The following is an 18,535-nucleotide window of genomic DNA, read 5'->3' on the forward strand; positions in this document are numbered from 1 at the left end:
ACTGGCTCTTTTGTCATAATAATCATGTCCCTCTGTGTCCCTGGTAATTTTCTTTGCTTTGAAGCCTATTTTATCCATTATTAATATAGCTATCCTGCCTTCTTTTGATTAAAGGCTATGTATCTTTTTTTCATTCTTTTACTTTCAACCTGTCTATGCCATTATTTGAAGTGAACTTGCCTATGTCGTTATATTTGAATTTGAACAGCAGATAGTTTATTCATGTTTCCTAAGTCATTCTCTGTCTTTTAATAGGTGTATTTAGATCATTTACATGTAGTGTAATTATTAATATGGTAGGTGTTGACATTTTTCCAGTTTGAGTGAGTTGTAGAGTCTCTACTTCCCTTTAAGTCCTTTTACCCTCCCTCATTTATAATATAACTATCTTAAATATTTCCTTTTCATAAATAGAACCACATCTGACAGTGTTATAATTTTTGCTTCAACCATCAAATATAATTTAGAAAACTCAAGAGGAGAAGGCAAGTCTATTGCATTTACTCACATTTTTGCTTTCTGTGTTTTTCCTTCACTCCTGATGTTTCAGGGTTCCTTCTGTAATCATTTCCTTTCTGTTTAGAGAATTTCTTTTAGTCATTCTTTTAGGGTAGGACTGCAACAAATTCTATTAGTTTTCCCTTATCTGAGAATATTTGGATTTTCCCTTCATTCCTTAAGGATTCTAAGTTGACAGTTCTTTTCTTTCAGCCCTGAGACACATTGTGCCACTTTCTCACGGCCCCTGTGATTTCTGATGAGAAATCCACTCTCATTCAAGATATTTTAACCCCTATGGTTAAAGTGTCATTTCTCTTTCACTATTTTCCAAAGGTTTTCTTGGTCTTTATTTTTCAGAAGTTTGACCATGGTCTTGGCCTGGATTTGTTTGGGATTCACTCACCTTCTTGAATCTGTAGACTTATTTTTGTCTGTTGCCAGATGTGGGACGTTTTCAGCCCTTATTTCTTCAAGTACCTTTTCAGACCTGCCTTCTTTTCCTTCTCCTTCTAGGGCTGCACTGATACAAATATTAGGGCTTTAGTAATAGTCTAATACATCCCTGAGGTTCTGTTATTTTCTTTTTCAGTCTCTTTTAACTTTGTTCAGATGAGATAATTTTCTGTTGTTCTGTCTCCCAGTTCATGGATTCTGAACTCTGTTCCTGCTATTCTGCTGTTGAGTCCACTCATTGAGTTTTTAATTTTGGTTATTGCATTTTTAGTTCTGAAATTTCTATCTGGTTCTTCTACTGCTTTACGGAGACTTTGTATTTCTTTGCTGAGGATTTCTATTTTTTCACGTGTTTCAATCACATCCATAATTACTCATTGAGGCAGTTTTATGATGGCTTCTTTAAAATCATTTTCACATACTTCTCTGTCTTCTTGGTGTTGGCATTTCATTCCCTTTGGGATTGGACTTTTTCCTGAAACCTGGACATGTTGGGTTTTGTGTATGAGCCCCTGGATCTCATCCGCACCTTCTGTTTCCTCTGAATTGCTTGGGCACAGGAAACGGTGCTGCGTCTTCACTGGTCGGTGGCAGTAGTTTCCACCTCCCCACTCCACCTCCGTGGGCAAATGAGGGGTCTCCCCTTTCGTCTCCTGGTGGGAGGTGGGTGGGAGTTCGGGCTGAGCGGGAGGGGTGGAGCGCCTTGTCCCCAGGTGGTGTCCCCAGGTGGGGGTGGGGTGGGGGTGTGAACCCCGAGTCCGCTGACAGCGCCCCAGCAGGAGGGGCAGGGGAGACTGGGGTGAGGTGGGGGCCCCGCAGGTGTCTGGTGGCGATGGGAGGGTGAGCTCTCCGACCCCACCGGAGGGGCAGCCGCAGCTCGTCGCCTCGTGAGGGTGGGTCCGGCTCCCCACTCGGCCTCGGCTGGCAGGGGTGGGGCCGGGCCCGGGGTTCTTCTGTGTCGTTTGCCTGGAGCAGAGCAGTTATTCTCTGAAAGTTTTCTGTCTCGCTGGGCTGCCCTTCCCTGCTTCTCTGACTGGAGAGAACGGCTTCTGTGGGGGCTTTTGGGGTCTGTGCCTTTGGCATTTTCAGGTTGCTGCTCCTTCAGCTCCACATCTGGGAGATTTGGGGCAAAAAGGAAGCCCCGGCAGTGCACAGCATGTCGCCTCCTCGGGTCCCGGGGTCCCTGGCCAGCCTTCCGCCTTCTCCCCACCTTCGGAGTCTCCCTGCGGTGGCTCCCGTGTGACGTGGTGTCCAGTGCTTGCAGCTGCACGGGGAGCAGCCCGCTGTTTCCCGAGGGCCCCTGAGCTCTGTCCCCGAGGAGAGGCTCGGCAGCCTACTCCAGCCAAGGGTTCGGTCCCGGAGTTAGTCAGCTTTAAAGGAAACCACGTCTTTCTGTAGATGAATGGCTTTTAGTCCTCGGAATTCAGGTATTGGGCTGGAGGGTATGTTTTTGGGTGGGGTGGGGTGGGGTGGGGGTCTTATGAAACCAACCCCAGTCTCCCAGGAGCAAAAGCTGCTTTTCTGGCCATGAAGTGTTGCCTCTGAGGCTGTTGGTGACATTTGGTCTCCTGCTAAGGGGGAGGACAAGGAAAAGCCTCAGTTAACTAAACATTGGATAGTCACGTTTCACTGCCAGGGGTCGGAATGTCTAACTCCGCATAATCGCTTCCATATGTTTGGCTTTGTGTACGGAGTGGGGGGCGGGGACAGGCCAGGTACATGGGGGGGGTGGGGGCGCACAGGGTGGGGGCGCACGGGTCGGGGGTGCATGGGATGGGGGTGCCCAGGACGGGGACACAGGGGATGGGGGCAGCTGTGGTGGGCTTGGGGTCTGCGGGTCTGGGGCCTTGGGGGCAGTGGACAGGGCAGGGAATAGGGTAGGGGTGGGTTGCAGCGGGAGAAGGTCACGGGCAGGAGTGGGGGGTACAAACTGAGTTCCAGAAGCAAAATCCTCCTGTAACCCCTACCTCCCCCATGCCTCGAGCAGGGGGGCTGTGCCCATGCTGCTCGGAGGGAGCCCCTGGCCTGGGAGCTGCCCCAGCCCCACGCTTCTGCCCGCAGTGTGAACCCAGGGACCCCCAGGAGTGCAAGGATAAGTCATCACCCTTGCAGCGTCCTCAGGCTGCCCAATCGTGAAGCTGCACGTCGGAGGCTGCTGACACCCCTGTCCGTCCCTTTTGTCCTTTGAGCAAGATTAGGGAGAGGGGTGGGCCCCCCATCCTGCCCTCACCCGGCTCAGGCCAGGCGTCCCCTGCCTCTGCCAGGTACCGACAGCCACCGACAGCCAGGGGCGGGGTGGGCTTCAGCAGGGCCCCGTTTGAACCGCCCTGGCACCTCGGGGTGTGGATTATATCCGCAGTGTCAGCGTCGGCGCCACCGTTACCAGGACGGACACGCAGCCCTCTGAGCAGCAGCCCGTCATCCCTGCCCAGGAGCCTCTAATCCACTTCCCGTCCCTGTGAGTTTGCTTTTTCCAGATATTCCCCGTCAGCGAAACCACGCTGTGTCTGTGCATCCGAGGTCCCTCCGCAGCCTGCCAGGGGCCGGGCCTTCCACTTGTCCACCTTCTGCGATGGACACGGTGGGGACACGTGTCTGCCAGGGGCTCCCTGTTTTCCATTCTTTGGGGAGAATTACATTTCTTAGATAATTCTCTTTAGAGGGAGGTGAGCGAGCAGGTGACATGTCACAGGAGCACTCCCCGTGCTTCCCTGTGGTTGTCGTCTCAGCGGCTGGAGACCTACTTAGAAAACTCTTCCCCGTCACTTAGAGGCTAACGTCCGTTGTTCTCTCTTGCAGCTCTCACCGAGGTGAGGGAAGAAACGAAGCCGTTCCTGCCACTCCCGAGCCCGTTCCCGGGGCTGCCAGCTGGGCCCACGCCGTTTTCCCTTCCTCGGACCGGCAGGCACCAGCCTGCCCTGGTGTTTCCCACACCGTGGCCTGGAGGGCTGCCTGGAGGAGGCGTGGCCGGGCCCGGGAGGTCCCACACTGGGCCGAGGGCCCTGCCGCCTCTCGCGTTCAACCACACGGTTGGACACATAATACTTTCTGAACATAAAGGTGTCAAGTTTAACTGCTCCATTAATGTACCTAATATATACCAGGACACTGCAGCTATTTCTTGGTGGAAAGATGGCAAAGAATTGCTCGGAGCCCATAACACAATTACTCAGTTTTATCCAGATGCTGAAGTTACAGCAATAATTGCCTTTTTCAGGTAAGTTTTCTTTCTCCCTTTCTTTTTTTATTAAACTTTTTATTATAGTAACATGTATGCCATGCAACTCAAATTTCCCCATGTTAACCACTTTCAAGTGTACAATTCGGTGGTATAATTACTTCCGCAATATTGAGGTACCGCTACCAACATCCGTTACCCAAGTTTTGCATCATCTTTCTTTCTTTTTCAACGTGATGCGATTGCTGTAAAGAAAAGCCAGCCTTTGTTTGTTTAACTATCTCTTGGTCCCTGTAGTGTAGACGATTAGCTGACAGTCCGATGGTCAACTTCGTATAAACTGCTCTTGGCCCCTCTGGGTCTGCATGTCAGTGGATTCTCTTCCCACTGACCCTCCCGGTGCAGCTGGCCGGGGGCTCGCCCAGCGAGGGGGGCAGTGTCTCAGGAGGTGCGAGGAGATGTCAGGACCACCATAAGGGCCCAGGGCTCACAAGACCCCGCAGCCCCTCCCCTGGCTGCTCTGTGCCCCTCCTGCCGCTGAGACCCCACCCCCCGCTGCCCCCCCAGCATGCACACCGGGGCAGGCAGATACCTGGGGACACGGCATACCCTACTCGGTCCACCTCAAGGACACCCCGTTTGGGCAGAGGCGACGTGGATGAGCTCGCAGGATGACAGGAGACCCAGCCGGGCTGTGTCTTGGGAATGTTTATTGCCCCCAAGAGTGCGCCGTGCACGGTGGGACCCCAGACTCTTTCCTTACCTGCCCTTTTTCCTTTCATTCTTTGTCCTTAGCCAGGAAGCTTTTGTTTGTGTTTGTTCTTTCTGTTAGGATTTCCTCGTGTTTTCAGTTTTAGAACTGGCTTGACATGTGGTTAGTAAAAGCTCAAAACGAGGACAGAGCCACGTGGAGCTGAAGTGAGAGCCTTTTCTCAGAGTAGAATAATCCGCTGCATTTTCGCTTTCTCTGAGCTGACTCTTGGCGACGTCCCAGGCTATGTCGTGCGTTCGGGTGAATCACTGGATATTTTCCTTTCCAGAAAACCACCCTGAAGTTACCGCAGGCCTAATCTCCCTGGGCAGAGCTTGATGCGTTAGCCCTTCCACAGGCTGCATTGTTCTTTGTGTTTCTTTCCCCGGTTGTGGGACTGGTCAATGGATAACCCTAAGCGTGAAGGCAGAGAACACAGCTCCCACATTTTCTATCAGTTGCTGTAAGTTATAGCTGTTCTCATTCAGAGGCTGGGAGCACCCAGGATATCTGAATATTTTTCTGCATCATCTATGTAATAAGCAGATTATTTAGCCATTATATAGACACAGCCTCTGGTGATGGAAGCAGAATCACCATTGAGTAATAAATGGGTGAGAAGTGGATTAGAAGTGTTAAAAAGAACCCATTTCACCAGATGTGTGTTTAGGAGGAGAGAGGCCCCGCGGGCTGCCCAGGCTGAGTGAGGGTCCCAGGGAGCCCTGAGTGGGGGTCCTGCCCTGGCCAGCGTGGGACATGAGGGAGCCCCTGCATCTCCCTGGCCTCCTTTCCCCAGACGTGGGCTCGGACCAAATAGCTCCTGGCTCCGGGTGTCTCTCAGGTGCCCTGGAGCGTTTCAAACCTAGTGGAGACGCCCTCGTCTTTGGACGTGTGCCTCCATTGTTTAGGAGGTGACCTGAGTGATGTTTGAGAACATTAGAGCAGAATTTATTCTTTTGCATGTGTTCAGTTTATTTTATTGTTGTAGTTTCCTAGGCCGTTTAAAGCAGAAGCCACAAAATGGGAGTTTATTTGCTTATGGTTAGAGTACGGGAAAATGTACAAACCAAGGCGTCATCCAGGCGGCGCTGTCTTCCCTAAGCCCAGGTGCCCCCTCTGCCACCCGGCCAGGCACATGTGGCATCTGCTGATCTCCCGTCTTCTGGGTGTCCTCGATTGCAGCTCCTTGCTTCCGTGGCTCCCTTTCCCCCCGCCCCTCTCCGTCCCGTTTATAAAGGACTCCGGTAAGAGGGTGCAGCTCCATCCTGAGTGAGCCGGGCCAGGCCTTAGCCGAAGTGCCTCTCAAAGGTTCCCCTTACAGTGGTTAGATATGAGAACATGTCTTTCTGGGTGCGCACAGCTTCACGCCACCACATGCATTTAAACTCATGCTGAAGGAGAACAATCTTGTTTGCCCTCCGGACCAAGTCCTCCTGCAGACCAGGTGATCAGAACTCCTGCCTGTGACAGCCCCCACTGCAGCAGTGGCCTTTAGGACAGGCTGTAGCCATCAACTTTGTTCAGGTAATGATTAGGTGATGGAACCCCCACGATGGTGTCAAGTGTACGAACCCAGTTGAGAGGATGCACAGCTGTGTAATTGCCCGGAAGAGGGAAGGGTGTGAGACCCTCATCTCAGCATCTTCCAGCTGAGGACGCTGGGGCCCCCATGAGCAAGGCGACTTGCCCAGGGTAGCCAGCGTGTGACTGTGTCAGCACCCGAGGAAGCCTGGTTTGCACACTCACGCTGTCCTCTCTTCTCGCGTCTATCCACTGTCTTCAAGGAACGGTGGAGAGTTAAAAAACAGGTCCAGGCTTTCAGTACAATCCGTTTTACTCGGAATTATTCTCTTGCAATTTTGTTAATGTAGCCATCTATTCAAGGGGACGTACCTGTAAAACTAAAGGAGGGGAGAGAACACAGAACCAGGTGTCTGTGTGCTGGAAGGGCTCCAGGGACCAAGGGGCACTCTGGGGAAGGCGTTAACACCACCCAGTGAAATTCCCATAGGAAAGGGCAGAATTTGCCTGAATTTAGAGAATTCTGGGATCTCCAGACCGAGGCTCCCACAGTACTGAACCTGCACTTGTCGCGTGAGGCCTGAAGCAGCTGTGAGCGTCAGAAACCGAGGGCGGTGGGCGCTGCCGTCAACTTCTCAGCTGCAGGCCGGCTGCACCACGGCCCGGCCAGCTCCCGTTCCCTCTTCTGTGCCGGGAAAGGCCTTGCTTCCTCCCCACCTCAGCCTGAGGTCCCCACGTCGGCATTCTAAGAACACGGCTGCCCAGGTGTCTGGTCTTTGGGCCTAAAGCAGCCCTGCCTAGTGAGGTGCGGTCGGGTGAGTGTGTTCAACCGCGGAGCTCTCCTTACCCCTCCATCGCTCTCCCACGGGCCTGGGCCGCCACATTGCTCTCTCCCTTCCGCCGAAGGAGGGAATGTGCTAAAGCAGTCTGCACCAAGAGACCTTCAGCAGTCACTGGAAGCATCATCTCCGGCACCAGGGAGCAGAGCTCTTTCCCGAACCCAGCACCCAGGCCCCGGCAGCCTGTTGCAGAGCGGCCAGCCTGTCCGTGGAGGCGTCGGTGGCCTTTGACATGTGCTGGTGAACAGCTGACGGACTGACGGACTGGACGTGGGGATGAGGCGGCGGCTGTGCCCCCATCCTGTGCCCGTGTCGTGAAGGGGCCGGAAGGAGAGGGAGGGCAGCAGGGGACGGGGCTGAGGGAGTAGGGGACGCTCAGGCCGTGCCCCGTCCCAATTCCCTCCACCGTGGGGGGCAGGACTAGGCGTCCACCGTGGGGGAGGCGGCCTTCTGCCCCTCGGAGCCGCCGCAGCCGGCCGTGAAACCCGGTTCATGGAAACTGGGGGGCAGGGGGAGTGGAGACGGGGGAGGCGCCGATGAGCTCGGAGGTGGAGCCCACCCCCGGGGGAGGCTGGGGGAGATTCAGCATCGCCTGTGGAACGCCTCGGCCTTAGCCGGTGTGTCGCGTAATTTTCAAATTATTTTAATAGTTATTTATGTATTTTGATAAAAACTTGGAAAATTCTGAACAAATACAAGGAAGGAAACAACGGCTCATATCCCATAATTCTGAGGAAACTTCCAATCATAAAAAATTAATATTCTTGAAATAGAATTGGTGTATTATTACATAGATGACTGTATATCTTTCATTCACTTAATACTCTGATGAGCATTTCCTTTATTATTAAAAAGTCTTCACAATATTTTAATGTCCACAATATGCCACTGTAATCTGTTATGGTAAAACAGAAGCAAATATAGAAGAATGCAAATGAAATGACAGAAGGAAAACACTAGGAATTATTTTCACGATGCCAGGGTTGGGGACACGAGGGAAGAGCCGCCCGCCGTGTAACTTCTCGCCCTGCCGTCCTCTAGCTGGGTCTGTGCCCGGTTAAGAGTTCAGTTGGGCGTCTGTTGATGGCGTCGAGTTACCTTTTATCAGGTGTAGGTAGCTATTCGTGGACCAGCGTCCACCAGCAGCTTGGGGTTTTCACCATTTATGGCCTGGGGACGAGTCCTGAAAATGCCCCGTCTCCCGGCCTCGTCCTGGAGGATGAGGGACTGCAGCGGCACCCGAGGGCCAGGCTGCTTGCCCCGCTGACCACGCTCCGTCACAGGACGCCCCTCACCAGGCTGCGCCCCTCCTCGGTGCCCCAGTGAGCAGCGCCTCGTCCGTGTCCGACGTGACGTGGCCCATCCATCACCCGTCCATGCGCAGGCCCCGGACGCCGCTCAGCCAAGACCTTCCCATGGCGCCCCTGAAAGGGCCTGGGCTCTGTGGGTTGTAATTAGGGTGTAGAAAGCTTCCACCTAGATGGGAGTGTGCCCTCCTCAGATAGAACATTCCGGAAGGGCTCTAGCCATCAGACCAGAGGGATGGGGAGACCAGCTCTCAGGCAGGAACAAAACCCGTGCCCCCGTGAGCCGGCAGGCGCTGACGATGGAGTTGTTGGGTGAGCTGTGGTGAAGACGAGGTGCTGTTTTCTGCTTAGTCTGCAGATCCCCAGTGCTCCTTAAATTCTGGCAGAGTTCCCAGGAGCCAAAGCTGGAGGGATTTTACTTTCTTAGTAAATTTCTTTTGTAGAGAGTTAGGGTTGTTTGTGCCCCTTAAATTCCTGTGCCTTGGGGGCCCAGGCAAGGTGAGATGTCCACGTTTTGGAGGCCCCCGGGCTCAGTGCTGGGTGCCAGCGAGGCGGGCGCTCTCAGCATCTCACGTTGCACGGGTCTGACTGGGGTTGACACAGGAGAGAGAACAGCTTGGGCGGAATCAGTGAAACATCTAGGACACACAAACCCAGTTTCTTCAGGGAAAGTGTCAGCTGCAAGAGGTATTGTCAGCTGCCAATGCTAACTTGCTTCCTGTTCAGAAGACATCCAGTCAGCTCCATGTTCACCTGCTGGACCATGGCTGATGGAAACTGGAACCTCATGAGCAGGTCTTTGCATGTCCCTTAAGAACGCTCTAGAACTTGCCTGTTCGTGAACTATTTCTGAGCAGGCAGCCTCGTGATGGGTGAGGACGGAGGGGGCTGCGTGTGCCTGGCTGGCCCAGGGTCTGTCATGCCACGCTGGCCGGGGGCCTCGCAGCTTTGCCAGGTGGGCCCTGTCCGGACACCGCAGTGAGCCCCTGCCATCGCGTCGCGGCTCCTGCTTCATGTGTCTGTGATTTGTCCTGAGTTGGATGTAAAAAACATTGTGTACCTGTGCTAAAAATTCCCTCTCTCCCTCCAGCCCCCTGCCCTTTCCCCAGGGGGAGGTGAGGTGCCCCACTTCTTGGGTGTCTTTCCAGAAAGATCCAATCCATACGCACTCGTGCGTGTGCGTGCGTGTGTGTGTGCACGCGCGCCAGGCCCCAGCGTGCATCCCGCGAGTGGTGGTGAGCTCAGTACCCAGGGTTCACGTCTTCAATGCTGTGTAAACACTGCCTCCAGCTGAACTGCATGGTTTACTGTAATTACGTTTTACTGCTTGTGTAGCTCTTTGGGTTCCCTGAATGGCTTCCTTGTACTTTAGTTTGCTTTGTTTTCTGAGTTTCAGTCACTCATTCTTCCCTAAACCCTAAGGAAACAGTCACATCTCCCCAGATGACCTACGTCTCGCGTCGGATGACTTCTTGGAGACACCTGCCAGGGTCCCACCCTTCTCTGCTCCCGCGTGGCCGCCACCCGCCCTGCACCAGCCTCCGGACGCGCGCCTGGAGTGGCCCCTTTGTCCCGCCCTCCCCTTGGGGTCTCCGGGCTGGATGCAGGATTCGAGAGGAGAACAATGGCCTGTTGTAGTTTTGAAGCCGCTGATAGGCCCCTTTTCAGCTCTCAGGCCGCGGTTGAGAAGTAGGAGCCCATCCTGCGTCTCGGAGATGACCGCTGTTCTTCTCTCTGGAAGCTTTGGGGTCTTCCCTCCGTCTCCGTGTTGTGTTGTCCTTGATGCAGCCCCTTGGGGCCCAGGTCGCCACTTCCGGGGCGTTTTCCTGAGCCATTCGTGTCCCTTCCCCGCACCTCCTTTGTCTGTTCTTCCTGGAGCTCGGCTCACTCGGGTGTCGGAACGTCTGGGCTCCTGCACTGAGCTCGGAGCATCTCCGGTTGACCCTCCCGAGGCTGTGGGCAGAGGGAGGGGTCCGGGGCCACCGTCTTCCTGCTGCAGCCCCTGCCTGGGGGGCCGTCTGCCTTCTGAACAGGGGCCTTTCCTTGGGGTGTCTGGAGAGCAGTGGAGTTACCCCTGAACAGCCCTCCCCGTCTGCAGGTGGGGCGGCCTGGACTTCCAGGTGAAGCAGGCAGGCACTGTCCTCCCAGGTGGTTTCTCAGCTCTTCCTGAAGTGACTGGAGACCGAGTTTCCTCGTGTCCATTCTGGTCTCCACTCTCCTTGCCTGTCCCTGGGCTGAAGGCTCCGAGCTGGTTGGCGTGAGTTAGTCCCAGACTTTTGTGCGCCCGGTTTCCACAGTCCAGGGGTGTCCTGCTGACCTGACACTTTCTCGGGTTCTCTGGGGGCCTCTGCGCCCCCACGGGGCTGCCTGCGCGGAGTGCCCTGCGTTCTCTGCGGCCCCCACTGGCCCCGGCCTCCCCAGCTGGGCTGCCGGCCCTGGGCGGAGCCAGGTGTCCCCAGGCGCGTGTGTACGCGTGTGGAGAGGGCCCCTTCAGCAGCCGTGCCCGGGGGTCCCAGGGACTGCGGAGAAGACGGGCCGGCTGGGCAGAGTCTTCCGGAACCCCCAGGTCCGGGGTGCCCGTTCATCCACAGCTGTGACCGCCACAGGCAGGGAGGGGCCTCTTCCTCTCCTTCAGCCCCTTCCCATGCGGGACGGCCGGGGAGATGGCTGGGGGGTCAGCTGGCCCTTATTTGGAGCTGGTTGCCCCATGAGGCCTTTCTCGCCTTCCGGTGACCTCTAGGCATGGAGGGATTTGGCCTCTCCTGACCCCCGACTCCTCTCCCACGTCCAGCCTCTGCCCATAGGTGCATCCCAGAATTGCTTTGGTCCTCTGCAGCATGGGGGGCGGGGAGGCAGAGGGCCCTGGGGTCACAGGGGTCATCTGGGGTCACAGGGGGCATCCGGGGTTACGGGGCATCTTGGGTCACAGGGGTCATCCGGGGTCACGGGGCATCCGGGGTCACAGGGGGCATCCGGGGTCAGAGTCTTTGAGGGGCAGCCTCAGACCTGTGGCTCCTGGAGGCCTGGGAGCCCCCATCCTGCTGCACTGTGCTGGGTCCATACCAGGGGCCGCAGCCAGGTCTCCTGCCCCCCACCCCCAAATCCTGGGGCCTGTGGAGGTGCTGGGAGGCGCTTATTTCGCTTTGGGGTTGGTGAGTTGCATCGGGGAGGCAGGCAAGCCGTCCCCCCGTGTTTCTCTTCCTTTCCTCTTTCCTCGGGCTGTGGTCTCCTTCGTTGTGTCTGCTGAGCAGAGGGGAAACGGGCCTGGGGTGGTGAAGGCCCCTGTGTCAGCGCCTCTGGAGTATTTTGAGGTGCTCCTGCTCTCCCCCCTCCACCGCACGGTGCCGTCTTCAGGCTCACAGATGCCCCGTAGGGTGGCGAGCCGGGGTCCGGAGCTCTTGGAGCCAAGGCCGCCTCTTAGCTCAGACACCGCGTGACTGCAGTCTTCTGCCTGACAATACAAGGAAAACGAAAGACAGGAGATTTGCAATAAAAGAACCTGAATCTCCTCACGGCAGTGCCGGGCCGAGTGCGCCAGGAGAGCCGGCCATGCACCGGGGACTCGCACCCTTGGCCCCGGCCCGCGACAGCCGCAGACGCGGAGGTGTGGGTGGCCCGTCTCCCCAGAGGGGGCCACGGCCACAGTCGGGGGCTCCCAAATGGGACGGGCCCAGAAAATTGGCGGAATATTGAAATCAAGCAGAAGACTTTGTATGCATGGGAAATGGAGTTCGGTTCTAGTCTGAGGTCATTTGGGACAAGAACAGTAGTCCCTAAAAGCCACGGGGTCCCCAGACATCCTGATCCCCAGAAACAGCCCCACAGATTTCCAGAAAGCCCCGAGGGGCACTGCCCAGTAGAGAGACCCCCCCGGCGTAGCGTCCACCTTAGAAATTGGGGCCGGTGGCAGGAGGAGCTAAGACCTCGTCGCCCCCGGCAGTGGCTCGCGGGGTGGTGGCCCGTGCCCGGCTAGCCTCGCGCCTCTCTTGCAGCATAGCCAGCGTGCAGCGCTCGGACAACGGCTCCTACGTCTGCAAGATGAACGTGAGCAGGGAGGAGATCGTCTCCGACCCCATCTACATCGAGGTGCAAGGTGCGTGGGGCCCATCGCCGGGGCTGCTCGTTCTGGAGCCCGGATTGATGATTTTACGTGAACCTCCCAAATCCACCAGCACGGAAGTTTTATAAGGGGGTCCTCTTTTAGACTTTATCTCAGTAATGAAATGAATTCGGTTCCAAAAGTTTTGGCCCCATCCTAGGCATCGGGGTGGGGGAGGGGGAGAAGAAATTATGGACTTTCTTGTCTTCGACTTATTTACGGTGAAAAAGCTGAAGGCCTTTTTAAAGGAGTGATGTGCATTCTGTTGTGCACTTTCCCGGGCTGGCAGCAGCTCCCGTCGCCTGGCAGAGCGGCCAGTTGCTCGTCTTCAGCATCTTGTCTTGTCTTGGGGAAGGGGGTGGTTTTCCTGGACTGGGTCAGCAGCTCCGTCTGGGACTCCTTTTTTGTTTTTTTGCTTTTTTTTCTTTAGTATTTGTTAATTATCTGATCATGATAGAAAATGTAATTTCATCCTTTTTTTAAAAATTATTATTAAGATTTATTCACACACCATGCAATCATCCAAAGTATACAATCAATTGATCACATTACCACCATAAAGTTGTTCATTCATCATCTTGATCTGTTTTTTTAACATTTTCCTTGTATCAGAAAAAGTAACAATAAGAATAAAAAAATAAGAGTAAAAAAAAGAACACCCAAATCATCCCCCCCCACCCTATTTTTCCTTTAGTTTTTATCCCCATTTTTCTACTCATTCATCCATACACTAGATAAAGGGCAGGTCATCTACAAGGTTTTCACAATAACACTGTCACCCCTTGTAATCTACATTGTTATAGAACCATCTTCAAGAGTCCAGACCTACTGGATTGGAATTTGATAGTTTTAGGTACTTACTTCTAGCTGTTCCAATACATTAAAACCTAAGAGGTGTTATCTATATGGTGCATAAGAATGTCCACCAGAGTGCCCTCTCAACTCCATTTGGAATCTCTCAGCCACTGAAACTTTCATCTCATTTTGCATCCCCCTTTTGGTCAAGAAGATACTCTCTGTCCCACGATGCTGGGTCCAGGTTCATCCCCGGGAGTCATACTCTGCGTTGCCCAGGAGATTTACACCCCTGGGAGTCGGGTCCCACGTAGAGGGGAGGGCAGCGAGTTCACCTGTCGAGATGGCTCAGTTAGAGAGAGAGAGGGCCACATCTGAGCAACAAAGAGGTACTCGGGGAGACTCTCAGGCGCACTCACAAGCAGGCCTAGCCTCTCCTTTGTAGTAAGAGTAAGGGCAAGTGGGACTCCTTTTTGGTTCCCAGAATTTGTCAGGCACACAATCCAGCATGATTCCATGGCTCCCTAGAGAGGGCTGGGGTGGACTTCAGGCGAGGAGAGGGGAGCCTGTGCCCCTGGGGAGCCTGAACTCTGGTGGGGAACATGAGTGGTGCATGGCCAGGTGAGCTGATGTCTGCCCAGCCAGGTGAGCTGATGGCCCGGCCTGGCCAGGTGAGCTGATGCGTGGCCTGGCCAGGTGAGACAGGTCCCGGTTTGGTCCCCTGGGTTGGGGGTTGCATGCCTGGCTCTGCAAGGGCAAGAGCCTGTCGGCTCTTTATAGCACCTTTATAGTCACCCAGTATACAGCTCGCCTGTCTCCCTGCACCCCCTGGCACCCCTTTCAGCAACGCCAGCCCTTCCCTACAGTTCCCCGACCTCCTCTGCATAGGCTTTGGAGCAGGTAACTAACCTCTCATGAAATTCAGCCAGAAGCTTCACCCACTGGAAGGCTCTCTGCCGTCCATTCTTCTGCAAACCTGAGCCTGACCCCTGCGGAAGCTGCCGGGCCGAGGAGGGAGGGCAGGGGTGGGAGCGCCGCAGAGAGGAGTGTTGCCTGGAGCTTTCCTCGGGGCCTCCCAGTCGGACGACGAGGGCTCAGGTTTGTGTCAGCGTCAGGCAGAGAGGGGTTTCCTGTATTTGCTGCTAATCTGGGAAAACGTTTGGAGGACATTTTGCTTGTCCGGGCAGGAGCAGGTTACGTCCCAATGGGGCTTTGTCAAACCCTGAAGCTGGAAACAGAACCCCAGGCTGTGAGCTGCCTGATCCCAATCCAGAAAGGAGACGGCGCGACCGCCTGAGGGCAGCGCCCGGAGCCTGCTCGAGTCGGCACCTGCCCTGAGCAGGCAGTGCCCGGCTTCCCTCCTCCCTCCTCGTGCGCCGGGGGACACGAGCTGTCGTCACCGTCTCCACGTTCACTGAGAACCGGCTTTGGAAAGTGTCCCCCCCTCCCCTGTACAGATTTTAGTATTCATCACCCCTCTGAGTCTAACACATGGCGGACTGTCCTCAGAAAGGGGCAGGTGGATTGCACGGCTTTGTCTTGCCCTGTCTACCTCCGTAAGGGTGACCAGCGGGGGGCTGAGAACCGTGTGCAGCTCTTCTGGCAAAACCCGTTCTTCCTCGCGGCCTCTCTGGGAAAGGGCCCTGGGGATGAGGCCTCAGCAGCCTGGAGGAGCTAGCTGGGTGGCTTTAGGAGGGAGAACATAAAGGACTGTCTTGCAGAGCTCTGGGGCTAAAACATCCTCTTGTTAACCCCGTCCCTGCAGGGCCCCCTCACTCACCTCTCATTAACCCCTCCCCGCAGGGCTCCCGCACTTCACCAGGCAGCCGGAGAGCCTGAACGTCAGCAGGAATGCAGCCTTCAACCTCTCGTGCCAGGCCGAGGGCCCGCCGGAGCCCATCAGCATCTTCTGGGTTCAGAACAGCAGCCGCCTTAATGACCGACCGGAGAGATCCCCGTCTGTTCTGACTGTTCCTGGTAGGGCCTAATGTTGTTGTCGTTGTGGGATCGGAGGGCTCACAAGGCTGGCGACCCTGCCGTGCTCCGGGGGGCTGTGGGGACGGGTGCGGTGCAGGTGCGGCGCCGGGGTCGCAGCCAGGGCTGGGGGTCGGTGCTGGGTGGTGCGGCGACATCGTGAGCGCGGCCAGGGTCCCCGGGCCGGGCAGGCGGAGCTGTGGCCCTGCCGGCCTGGCGCTGGAGGGGTCGCTGACTTGAGGGCTCTGTGGGGCCGACGGGAAAGCATGTTTGTCACCAGTGATGCAGAAAGGCTGTGGATCACGGTGGGACTTGGCTGAACTGACCCCCTGGTCATCGGGGTGCCCCAGCCCCACCTCCAGGCCAGGCCCCTAACCCCGCTCCTTGGACGGCTGTCATCGACATCACAGCCCGTGACCCTCCTCGGCAGCTCTGACCACATCTTCCAGAAAGATCCGACAAGGCCAGCCTGGCCCCCTCCTTCCATTCCTCGTGCTGCAAATATTTGAGAGGGACACCGGGTGCCAGAGGGCCCTCGGCCCTCAGCACGGAGACTTCAGGAAACTGTCCTCTGGGACGCTGCACCCCGGCTTTCCCCCAGCCGCCTGCCCCGCCTTCGCCTCCCTGAAGGGCGAGCTGTCCCGGCTTGTTCCTGGGCCTCTTCTCACATGGAGACCCGGCTGCCCGGGAGCCCCTCTGGGCCATGTCCCTTCCTCCTGAGCAATGCTGACCTGTAACCTGGTGCCTTCAGCCCTGACCTCTGCCCTCAGCTGGGCTCCGGCCTCCACCCACCCCCTCAGCGTCTCCACTTACGGGGGACACTGGCCTCTTGGAATGAAGTTCTTCATTTCCCCCAGACGTGTTCTGCCCCCAGAAATCCCCGTTCGTCAAAGATATCCCCATTGCCCACCCTTCCCCTTCCTCATTCTCATGTCGCATGTGTCGGTGGGTTCTGTGGGTTCTGCTCTCACAGTGCATCTGGAATCTTCTCTCCCTCTCGACTGTGGCACCATCCCTGCCAGCTCCCAGCAGCACGGCAGCTGCAGCCTCCCCGCCAGCCCTTGTCACCCGGCGTCCTCAGGGCAGCAGGTCACACGCCAGCTCCTGACAGCCGTCCGCTGGCTTCCCCTTCCTCAGGCCACAGCCCAGAGTCCTTGCTGCCCCTGCCAGGGCCCCCGTGCTGGCGCCGGACTCGCTGCTTCCCGGCTCCTTGCGCTCCAGCCACGCCACACTCACACCTGCCTCAGGGCCCTGGCGTCTGGCTTCTCTCTGCCCGCGGTGCTCGTCCATCCAGCCTGTCCCGTGACACGGCTCACGTGGCTTTCTCAGAGCGGCCTCACCCGGTCACTCTCAGGACACTGTGTCTGCCCCCTCTGCGGACCCCTGACCTGTGTCCCTGGTGCCCTCGTCACAACCATCGGTCTGTGATTCCCTGTTTGTTGGTTTCGGCTCCTGACTGTCTCCCTGGGAGTGGCCGTGACCCGGTGCCCACGGGGTGCCCAGAGCTCAGTGAGTGCTGAGGGGGACAGTGGACAACCCAGCGAGAGGGCCAGGAGCGTTTATCTCTCAGACACTTCTGACCGCTGGCTTCAGGAGAGCGTTACGGTTTTCCTGCCTTCAACCGAGTTTTACTTGAGTTTTACCAAGAAGTTGACAATTGAGTGACTTCTTTGTTGAAAATCAAGTTAGAAATGCACCCCTCCCTCTCTCAGATGGTTGCTCTGAATCTCAAGGAGAAAGATTTTCTCATCGAGGTAAAATGACATGTAATTAAATGCATGGAGCACCAGTGTACAGCCAGTGGGTTTCAGCAAATGCCCCGTGCAGCCACCCTCAGCCCTCTGGAAGCTTCTCTGCACCCCCTTCCGGCCAGTCCCCAGCTCCAGGCAGCACAGTTCTCGAAATTCAAGTAAATAGAGTCAGAAAGTACGGACTCTTCCGTGGCAGGCTTCTTTCGCTCATCGTAACGATTTTGAGATTCATCCTGTCATGGAGTGTATCCGCTGTGTGTTGTTTTTTGTTTTTTGTTTTTTTAGTGCACTTTTGTACCGCTTTGTTTTCCCATTTGCTTCATGATCATTTGGGATTGTGATGGCTGTTCGCTATTATGAATAAAGCTGCTGTGAATATTTGTGTGAAGTATTAGGGGGACGTAGGTCTGTATCTTGTCTTGGATAAATACCTAGGAGAGGAAGGGCTGGGTCCTTTTTAAGAACCTGCCGAGCTGTTTGTGCCCCATTGCATTCCCAGCAGCCATGGACGAGAGGGCCTTTCGCTCCGTCTGCATCGTCGCCAACACCTGGCTCGGTCTTTTCAATTTTAGACGTTCTGGTGCAGGTGGAACGAGTATTGTGGTTTTCTTCCCTGATGGCTAATGATTTTAGCATCTTTTCATGGGCTTACTGAGCGAGCATGCCTCTTTTTGTGACGTGTCTTTTCAGGTCTAATGCCCATTTCCAGAGAAATCCTAGGATCGACTTGACAATTTCTGCAGAAAAAAAGCCTGCTATGATTTTGTTTGTGATTGTGTTGATTCAGTAGATCAATTTGACATCTTAACGATATTGAGACTTCGATCCATGAGCATGTTGTATCTCTGCATTTATTTAGGCCTTCCTTACTTTCTCCCAATAACTTGTAGTTTTTGGTAGAGTCTTACATGTCATTTGGTATATAGAAATCAATAGGTTTTTGTCCGTTAATCTTACGTCCTATGACCTTGCTAAATTCACTTATTAGTCCTGAGACGGTTTTTTGTTTGTTTTGCTTTTAGAAGATTCTTTGGATTTTCTATATTGCCAATAATATGTGCAAATAGAGGCAGTTTTTCTTTCATGTTTCCGGTCTTCACCCTGTCGTCGTCTCACCGGCCAGAACCTCAGTACAGCGCCCATGGAAGTGGTGGAGCAGACTTCCCTGTCTGCTCGTTGTCATCAAGCGTGAGGTCGGTTGTGGGTTTTGTAGCCCTTCCTTAGGTTGAAGCAGTCCCTTCTGTTCCTAGTTTGCTGAAAATTTTAGTTTTCATCACAAGGGGTGTCAAATTTTGTCAGATTCTTTTTCTGCGTCTACTCAGATGACCATGTGTTTCTTTTCCTTTATTCCCTTAATGTGGTGAAT

At 55.1% G+C, this 18,535-nt stretch overlaps 1 protein-coding gene across 2 annotated transcripts in view; it reads left to right on the forward strand.

Moving 5' to 3' along the window:
* MERTK (MER proto-oncogene, tyrosine kinase) overlaps positions 1 to 18,535 on the forward strand; it is a 91,465-nt gene that overhangs the window by 12,375 nt on the left and 60,555 nt on the right. The window contains exons 2-4 of one of the 2 annotated variants that reach the window (XM_037807653.1): positions 3,754 to 4,171; positions 12,543 to 12,643; positions 15,248 to 15,421. In XM_037807653.1, the coding sequence (XP_037663581.1) occupies positions 3,754 to 4,171; positions 12,543 to 12,643; positions 15,248 to 15,421 (693 nt within the window). Of the gene's footprint in view, positions 1 to 3,753; positions 4,172 to 12,260; positions 12,644 to 15,247; positions 15,422 to 18,535 lie in introns of those variants that run through there. The other variant, XM_037807654.1, reaches the window with a different exon arrangement.

Source organism: Choloepus didactylus, chromosome 17 (assembly GCF_015220235.1).
Source record: "Choloepus didactylus isolate mChoDid1 chromosome 17, mChoDid1.pri, whole genome shotgun sequence".
Taxonomy (NCBI): Eukaryota; Metazoa; Chordata; class Mammalia; order Pilosa; family Megalonychidae; genus Choloepus; species Choloepus didactylus.